This window comes from Pteropus alecto, unplaced genomic scaffold (assembly GCF_000325575.1).
Source record: "Pteropus alecto unplaced genomic scaffold, ASM32557v1 scaffold110, whole genome shotgun sequence".
NCBI classification, from domain to species: Eukaryota; Metazoa; Chordata; class Mammalia; order Chiroptera; family Pteropodidae; genus Pteropus; species Pteropus alecto.
In genome coordinates, this window is record NW_006431920.1 from 285,376 (window position 1) to 295,144 (window position 9,769).

Genomic DNA, 9,769 nt, shown 5'->3' on the forward strand with positions numbered 1-9,769 from the left:
CATGGTCAGGCGCGACTTCTAGCTCCCTGCCACGATCCATCACAGGAATTGAAATCCATTTAGGACTATTAGGGCCTCTAGGCACTGATATATGTTTAACCGTCACTGGAAGGTGGGCCATAAATCGCCTTGAACGAGAGTGAGGCCTACAGGTTGGCAGGTCTGCGGTGGCCTCTCCCGCATTTGGCCCCTGGGATGCCCGCTCCCTCTGGTCAGGCCTGGCCGGAGCTCTGCCACTGCCTAGCACTGCTGGCCTGGTGACTGCAAATCCTCCCTGGGGACGTGCTGTCCTTGAATTACCTTCGGAAGGGTCTCGCCAAACTTCACCACCAGCTCCCCTTCGCTTCCTTCTTCGTTTTCTCCTTCCTGACTCTTGACGAAACCTGTCGGAGACGAGAAGCCCGGTGTTCAGAGATCAGAACGAGAACCAGATAGAAAAGATCCCTAGGGTCATCCCGCCCAGACCATCCTGCCTCTTCCCTCTGCAGGGACCCCAGCACATTTGGGAGTCGGGCTCGTTGGGGATTCTGTTTTGGTGCAGGGATGGTCATTTGCCAACACGGTTTAGTTATTTTGGGGAAAAATTAGAGATTCCCCCTTCTTTTCGGCTCCTCTTTGCAACAAACCTGGCGACAAAAATACCATCACTCTGCAGGCAGGGAGATGAGGACACATGACAGCTCTCCCCCGCCACTCAGGAGAGCAGCCTTTTGAAATGCTAATTTAAGCTTCCTAATATGCTGTTTCCATAGAAATGTATGCAAATGTCTCGATAGTTTATTAAAAACACCCACACAAAAATCCTCATCATTTTTGGAAGTGCTTTTGCCCCTGCTTGGTGAACCGAGGCCTAGAGACTTCATGGAGAAGGCGGGCCTGTCACCAGGACTGAGCCCCAGTGAGTGGGAAAAGGAAGGGGGCTGGTGGCACGTGTCTTCCTCCTGATTTCTAGAAGTATCCGGCATCCCTTGCGGAGCTGATCCCTTGCAGGGCCCACCCCCGCTCCCCCGCCCCGGTCCAATCACCACTACCCAGACCGTCTCAGCCAGGAGAGCTGGATCTTCTCACCGTGGAACAGCTTTAGACAACATGCCTGGGAATGTCACCTAGGAGTGTTTCCTAAACGGTTTGTGCTAACTACTGCTGGCCCAGAGGAGGCCACCTGTCTCGAGCTTGCACTCAGATGCTCCAGACCTCCGGGGAAAGAAGCCTGTGGTGCAGGAGAGAGCTGAGGACCCTGGGAAGAATGGGCGGCTACCAGCAGCTGCTCAGGGCCTGACACCGGCCTCTAGAAGCTTTGGATCTTCACCCTCTTGTTGAGATGAAGCCCCAGCTTGGGGGGACCCTCAAGTGGGCTATACCGCCCTGAGGGGCAAGGAGAGGATCCAGGTGCCCAGTCGCCTACAAGGGGCTGAGGGGTCAGCACGCCACCACTGGGTGTCCCCTTGGGCCCTCACTTGCAGCCCACTTCTTTGACCCCCTCTTGTGGTCCCCCCATCAGTCAGTCCTTCCCAGAGAGGAGAAATGGGGCAAAGTGCCATAAACGAAGGAGAAGCACTTGTGAGGAAGAGCCATGCCCGCCCCAACCAAAAGGAGGCTCAAAGACCGCGTACTCTCCAAGCAGCTTGAGTGGAACTCCAGGTAGAATTTGGTCTGGGACTTGGTCTTCAGGGTGGCGTAGCAACTGAGAAACTCGATCTGCCCTTGGCTGTCCACGGTCCCGGGTCCTGGAACAGGTGAGAACAGAGATTCAGTTCCACAGAGTACTTGGAGGTGGAGCGTTTCACATCAGCCCCGCAAATGGAGCTCCTTCTTGAGGTCCAGGGGAAGATGAGAGTCCAGGGGAAGGGGAGGTTTTCCCTGAAGTCCCACCCATGCACACTGAGTGTCCCCACTATGCTAATAGTGTCTCTGAGGAATCGCAACTGGCAGGGAGCAGAGCGGGAAGAGCCAAGGTTCAAGGGTCAAGTGCTAAGCTCACTACCTCCCCAGTTCGGGCAAAGAGAGCTTATATCATGCCTCGGCTGCTCCGTACTCAAGTTCATCTCATTTCTAAGTTCAGGTCGCAAGGGACACCTGCTCTTCCTTCCTCGGTTACTCCCCTCCCTTTACTCCTTTGGTTCATTTCTATTCAGTTAACTTTCTGGTAATGCTATATATTTAGACGACACTTTTTTTTTTTTTTTTTTTTTTTTTTCTTCAGGCTGGCTTTGAGCAGGTGTCCTGTCCTTCCAGATAAATTCTGAGCCACCTGGGAGCGAGGAGAGACATTCTCTTCCTCTGTCCCTCTCATCCTTCCTTCTTTTCTTTCTTTTCCCCGGCTTTATTGAGAAATAACTGACAAGTATAATCGTATGTATTTCAAGTGCACAATGTGATGATTTGATATACATTGTGAAGCAATTACCGAGGTCAAGATAATGAACACACCCATCCACCCCTCACATAGTTAACTGGTTGTTGTGTTTTTGGTTTCTGGTGTGGTGAGACTCTGTTCTCAGCGAATTTCAAGTACACAATACTGCGTTATTACTTACAGTCCCCATACTGGATATTACAACCCGAGAACTTATTCTCATTATAGCTGAAAGTTTGGACCCTTTAACTTATATTTCCTCGTTGCCACTACACCCCAGTCCCTGGCAATCACCATTCTATTCTGTTTCTATGAAATCGATTTAAAAAACAATTCCGCACAAAAGTGATACCATACAGTACTTGTTTTTCGTATGGCTTATTTCACTTAGCTTTCCTTTCCCTTTTTAAGACCCACAGCTCCGAGGTCAGGCTCTGCTTAGGTAGACGTTCGACCAATGCTTGATCCAGGTCATTGGTGTTCGTGAGCACCTACTGAGGGCTGAGTCTCAGTGGAGGGAATGCAAGCCTGCTACTGAAGATGTAACGAGGGTGCTTATCAAGGGTGTGATGGCATGGGCCACCCATCAATGCTGCAGAAGCTCAGAGAAAGGGGAGATGGGTAGGAGTTGTGGAAGGTTCTAGAAAGGCACAGTGGCCAGAGCTAGGAAGGAGACAGGATGGTGGGTCATGGCCGCGTGAGGAGGGGAGGTCACATTGCTGAGGAGCCTTAGACCCAACAGCATGGAGATGTGTTCCAGCCTCATCTACGGCCGTCACACACCAAGGACACAGAGTGACACAGGCTTTTCTATCCTATACCGGGCCCCCTACTCGGCCTTTCTAAATGAGCCTGGACTGTCTGCCCACCACAAGAGCAGGGGGTGGGCAGAGAAGGTGACAACATGGCTCCCTGGACAACAGAGCTGGACATGCCACAGAGAACACCAAGCCCCTGGTGGGACAAGGTGGCCCAGTGACCAGCTGAGCTGGATTATTTGAAAAATTACCTGCAAATCTAAGTATTATTTATTTCAGCATTTCCCTAAACTCAGTCACCTGCATCCCAGCTTCAGTTTTTACCAGCTCTGCCCACCACACACCTGCACTAATACTGACTCATCATTCTCTTTCCATGGACTCACTTTTTAAACGTAAATAAACATATTTAAATAAGAAGGTCTAGCATAAGGCTGACTGGAAATCAGTGTGGCTTGCCTCACGCAGAAGAGACCAATTAAAAAACCCATTAAAATAAATGCATTACTAATAAATAAATGGTCATCTAGGTCCCACCTAGAATCATCTTTGGTGGCAGACGTGCCATACTCATTCACTCGATTTTAAAGACTGTATTAGAACCGAGTCTTCAAAAGCTAACATATTTGTCGGAGAGCAAGACAATGCTCTGGATGGAAATCGTGATGCGGTGTGGACGTGAAGAGACCCGCCTGATAGACCGTGAACTTGATGAGAGGCTTGTCCAGTGCAGATGACTGATACAGCAAGCAGGGGACGAGCACACAGGGTGTCCTTCTTCGTGAAGACAGAGGGTCGGACGCTGCTTATGGCTTACCGTTCTTGGAGACAAACTGGGAGGTGACTCCTGCCTCAAATGTGGCAAAAACAGGGCTGTGGTCACTTGTCATGATGTCGCTGGTGCTGCCTGCAGGGGAGGGAAGGCATTTCTGAGCAGAGAAAGAGAAACTCTTCTGGTCAAGCCTAGGATGACAAACCCACGGCAGAAATAGACTCATTCTTATGGAAACCTCCAGAAGTTTCACGGTTTCGCACTTGTCATTCCACCGACCTTCCACAACCACACTCGAAAGTCTCAGCGAAAGCGTGTGACACTGTCTCCTCCATGGCTAAAATGTGCCTGTGCTAGTTTTTCCTAAAGACTCATGAGTTTTTAACTAGATTGTGGCATGTGAACTGTAGAGGTTTTTCTGGTCTACGTACGTTGTTGTATGGAGATAGGGGTTTAGGTCACTGAGCTCATCGGTAAGAGAGATGGCACCCACCCCCACCCCGCAGTGACTCACGGGATCGAGACAGAATGGAAGGTCATGAAGCAGAGACACTTAGTGTAGACAACCTTTTTAAGGAGCTTGGGGCTTGGATGAGAAGAGAATGCAGAAGAGCACGTTTGCAGGGAGTAAGAGAAAGAACACAGTTCTAGAAATACCGAGTTCTAAGTGCTTTTAATCGAGTCACGGGGAGAGGTCTGGCTGGGTATCGGGGCTGGGGATTTATCTTTAGATTTAGAGTCATGAGGTTAGGGGGAGGCAGACGCCACGAGGAGGTTTGGGCTTCACGGGGAAGACATGAAGGATGAGAAGAGCCGAGCTGGAAACTCCAGGACGTGCCAGCCATTAACGGGCGAAGGAAAAACAGCCCAGGAGACGGGAAGGCAATGAAACGGATTTACGTCCTTTTCTATAAAGCTTTTGCAAATCGGCAAGAAAAAGAGGAACATCCTTCTCTTTTGGGCAACCACCCAAAAAGATATGGACAGAAAATTCACGCGTGCGCGCGCGCACACACACATACACACACACACGCACACAGATGGCTAATAAATATGAAAAAAAATGCTCACTCGCTAACAACCATCAGAAAAATAGAGACGACAATGAGATGGGATGGAGAAAGAGAATGACAAGGAAGAGCAGGGACACTGGTCCTGGGAGGAGGAGGGAAGGAAGTAAAGGGCCCAGGTGAAAAGGTTAGCCTGGAAAGGGGGGACATCCCTCCTCTGAGACGGGAGGGAAGCAGGTAGGAGGGGCCCCTGCCTGAAACGCGTTTGGACGTGGACAGGAAGCAGTCGGTGAGAGGGTGGTGCTGCGTGAAGCAGAGGAGCACGGAAGGAGGGGAGTCGGGCTGCGTGCGGACCTCGTTTGTGGTGGCCGTGGACGAAGGGGTGTTCCAGGGAGCAGTTTCAAGGTGGACAAGCAGGCTTTCTTTTCAACGTTCTTTAAAATATTTCAGACATACACTGAACATGGTAGCAGCAGCGCTACACTCACTGTGCCCTGGAACCTGGGAGGCGGACCGTTCCCTGGGTGGTGGCTCCCCTGCAGCCACACTCTACGTGTCCCCCTCTCCCCCCACCGACAGTGAGTCTGGGTTTGGTCATGTGACTTCCTTTGGCCAATAGGACATTAGCAAGTGTGAGGCAAACAGAGACTTAAAAAGCATTTCCACATCTGAGACATGCAGCTGGGAACCATGGGACCAGGAAGAAGCCTTGAATGGACTAGTCTGCTGGATAAAGAGAGACTCATGGCTGAGTTACCACCATCAGCCAGCCCAGATCTGAGTGGGCTCCCGGCCTGAGTGTGCCCAGATGACTCCAAACAAAGCGTCCAAGTTCGGTCCAAAGAATCTCAGGCCATTGCTAAATGTCAGAGTAGTTTGCTACACAGCAATAGATAGCTGACTCATCTTATTTATGTCAATCACCAGAAGACTCGGCTCCTAGTCGACCCTCATTTCCCGAGCTCTGGATATTCGTTGCCTTTCCTTTCCCCATGTCTTGCCCACCTGCAACTCATTAAACCCTGCTACAGCGCCCCCAAACATTCAGTGAAACATCATTAGCAAAATTCCCCACATTCTCAACTTTCCCTTCATGGTCCAAACCCAGCCCTTCCTGGGAGACGCTGAGCCCCTCTGGCCCCATCCATGGGCCCAGAGAGGGGGAAGGTGTGTCTTCCTTGCTCCCCAATGCCACTTCCAGACCAACCTCCTTCCTTTCTCCTAAAAACCTCAACTATGGTGCCATCTTGAAAGCCAAGTTTAGATTCAAAGCGGTGATCCTACAAGCCACCCCTTTCTCCTGAATCTCTTCAGCGCTGGCTGAGGAAGGCAGACAGTTGAATCTTCCTGGAGATAAGAATCAGCAGGAGTTGCAGGGTGTGGGAGAGAGAGGCACCACCGAGAGAGGCCGGTGTGAGGACTGTGGCGTCCAGCCTAGCGGGGGTCACGGGCCTGGAGGGCTCAGGTGTGGCAGGGCTGAGGATGTAATATATAAGCGAGCGGATGCGGGCGGTAGGTGGGATTCAGGCCTTTGGAGGTTTTGAAGGTGAAACAATTCTTTGGCTGTGGTTATGGGGTGGGCGGTCTTTCCGCACATCTAAAGGTGTATATGTTTGCCTAGTGAAGTCACTTCCGTGGGACAGCTCAGGCGTTGGGGGGTGTAGGCTGCATGCCTCAAACCATCCAAGGTAGAAGGCCCAGTTCCTCCGGGCAGTGTGAGGCAGGCATGATGGAAAGCTGTGGAAGTCAGTTATGGGACGTAAGTTAATGTGGGAATTTGTTGATCCCCAGAGAGAGCGTGGGAGTCACAAAGCTGGCCACTGGGCAGTACTGAGGCTGGAGGCCTCAGGTGTAGGGCAGGCCTGGGGTCGTGAGCGGCCCGTCGGGGCTCTTGGCCTGTGACTTGGTCACATAAGGTACATGCTGGGGATGGGGTTGGTCCTCCTTTGCATGTCATTATCTGGAAATTTGCAATGTTTTAAAAATGATACCACAATTCCCAGTCAGTAATGTGTTGCAAGCAGTTCTGCTCCGTGAATTTTTAAGTGCATAGAGCAGAGTAGTTCCAAATACTGAGAACTAACAAGGAGCTTCTAAGAATGAGGACTCAGGCAATCGAGAATTCCTTCAGTATATCTTAAACTTCTAGGGTCAACAATTATTTAACTGTTTCGACAACTTTTCAATAATTATTTACTCTGGTATTGCATATTATCCCTTTTCCATCATTTTAACTCCATTTCTCCTTAAATTTTCCCCCAATACATGTGTGTATACTTATGATATGTATAAGGTGGAACCATGTGAATTTCCAGTATTCAAACTATTTCTGACCCACGAAAACACCACTTTCATATGGTTCAAACGTCAGATGCTCTTTTCATAAAAAAAAAAAAAAAAAAATCTGGATTTCTTTTTTTAAAAAGTGCTCCATAATTCAAACGTTTCTCCAACCAGAAGCGACCGTGTTGCTGCCCAAGATGGGAGAGGAGGAGCCGCTCCAGCCCATCGGGCCGGGGCTGCGGAGTGCGCTCCCATTTTACTGATGGGCAGACGGAAGCCCTTTAGTCTATGGCAGTCAGTCAAACCCCACAGCGTGCCACTCACCATAGGACTGACACACCACGTGCACCAGAGGGTAAGACTTCCAGAGGACTCGGTCACACCAGGAGGGCAAGTTGTACTTCATCTGCAAATCAAAGTCACAAGCTTTGTAAAAGGCTCCTTTGCATGCTAAAAAGCACGGTCAGTAAAAGGAAAAATTAACTCGTAACTGGGGTCATCCTCGAATTCATCTGCTGTTGGTTCTTTATAGAATTTCCACAACCGGTGATTTTAAGCCCTTTCACTTGCCTCAAGACCCAACCCCACTGCCATGATCCACACTTCAGACACCCTGGACTCCGGCTTTTGAACAAGAGTGATTTACCTGGCTGTGTTCTCTTACCTGCCCTCCTCACTACTTCATAGTCTCTTAAATTTTTACATTCTCTTACTTTCTTTTCTGATTCAGATGAACCTCTCCACCTGTATATGCAAACCAGTCTCTACTTATCCTCTCCAGCAACTTACTTTAATAACATACTCCAGCCACGTTTCCCCCCCAACCCATTCACATGTCCGTCCACTTATATACTTACCCACCCATCACCTACCCATCTACTTATTTATCCATCTGATCCATCCATCCATCTGCCCACATACCCACCCACCCATACACCACCCATATACTTATTCATCCACTGATCCATCTATCCATCCATCCATCTGTCCACATACCCATCCAGCCATCCACCCATCCACCCATCCACCCATCCACCCATCCATCCACCCACCCACCCATCCACTTATTCGTCTACTGATCCATCCATCCATCCACCCATCCACCCACCCACCCATCTACTTATTCATCCACTGATCCATCCATCTGCCCACATACCCACCCACCAATACACCACCCATATACTTATTCATCCACTGATCCATCTACCCACCCACCCATCTACTTATTCATCTACTGATCCATCCATCCATCCATCCATCCATCCATCTGTCCACATACCCACCCATCCACCCACCCATCCACCCATCCATCCACCCACCCACCCATAAATACACATACCCACCTACCCATCCAACCATTCAAACAATTTGTACTATGAAAAGCCCTCTCCAGGCTACACTGGTAAGCAAGACGTCTGCGGGGCGTGGTAGACAAGGCGACCTGGCAATGATAATAATCCTTCTTGACCCTTATCACCTTAAGTTTTAGCTCTTTCTCCTCTGCCTACAAATGTAAAGGTCCTCGCCCTAAAAGAGCCTACCCCTGCCATCTCCTTTTCTTCTTCTTACCAATTGTCTTTCAAGAATGTTCTGTTTTCATTGCCTCTACTTCTAGACTGCCCATTTACTTTTTTTTTTTTTTAAGGTACAACTTAGATATAGTAAAGTGTACTAATCTTAAGTGTATAGCATGAGAAATGTTTACATTTGTATACACCCATTTAACCACCACCCAGGTCACTATACGGAAATTTTCCATCATCCCCAAAGGTTCCTTCATGTCCCTTTCTTGTCAATTATATCACCTCCTAGAGGCGAACACTACTGCATCTAATGTCTCCATTGATTAATTTTGCCTGCTCTTGAACTTGTAAATGGACTTATTCAGTATACGGTGGACCCTTAGAACAACGTGGGTTTGAACTGCAGGGGTCCACTAATATGTGGATTTTTTTCAATTCATATATATGTACACTACCGTAAATGTACTTTCTCTTCCTGATGGTTTTCTTAATAACATTTTATTTTCTCCAGCTTACTTTATTGTACGATTACGGTATGTAATATATATAATACAAAATATGTGTTAATCGACTGGGTATGTTATCAGTAAGATTTCTGGTCAACGGTAGGCTATTAAGTCCTGGGGAGTCAAAAGTTACGTGCAGATTTTCGATTGCACGGTACCGCTAACTCCTGCGTTGTTCAGTGGTCGACGGTAAATTTCCTTGTGTCTGGCTTCTTGCACCATGTTGTCGCTTGTAGAAGTTCTTTCATGTTGGCACCGTGGTTGCGTTGCAGAGTATGTCTATCCCACACTTATCCTACTGCTGACTGAAGTAGAGGTGTTTGTAGGTTTTAGACATTATTTTAAAAAGCTGCTATAAACATTCTCGTATCTGTGACAAAATATACTGATATCTCTTGGGTACACACCAAAGTGGAATTGTTGAATCATGGGGTAGGTGCATGTGTAGTTTCACAGATGCTGACAAATTGTCACTGTTTTTTCTTTTTTACTTGCTAGATTACCAGTTGATTATAAAAGGTTATAACTCAGGAAGAGCCAGATAGGGCAGGGAATAGGGAA

General features: G+C 48.6%; 1 protein-coding gene across 1 annotated transcript in view; it reads right to left on the reverse strand.

The window, feature by feature from the left end:
• Nucleotides 1–9,769, reverse strand: part of INPP5D (inositol polyphosphate-5-phosphatase D) — a 111,841-nt gene that overhangs the window by 14,870 nt on the left and 87,202 nt on the right. Inside the window, exons 18-21 of the mRNA XM_006906622.1 lie at nt 7,504–7,585; nt 3,932–4,021; nt 1,614–1,727; nt 301–383 (exon numbers count right to left, since the gene is read on the reverse strand). Coding sequence (XP_006906684.1) covers nt 301–383; nt 1,614–1,727; nt 3,932–4,021; nt 7,504–7,585 — 369 coding nt within the window. The remainder of the gene's footprint in view (nt 1–300; nt 384–1,613; nt 1,728–3,931; nt 4,022–7,503; nt 7,586–9,769) is intronic.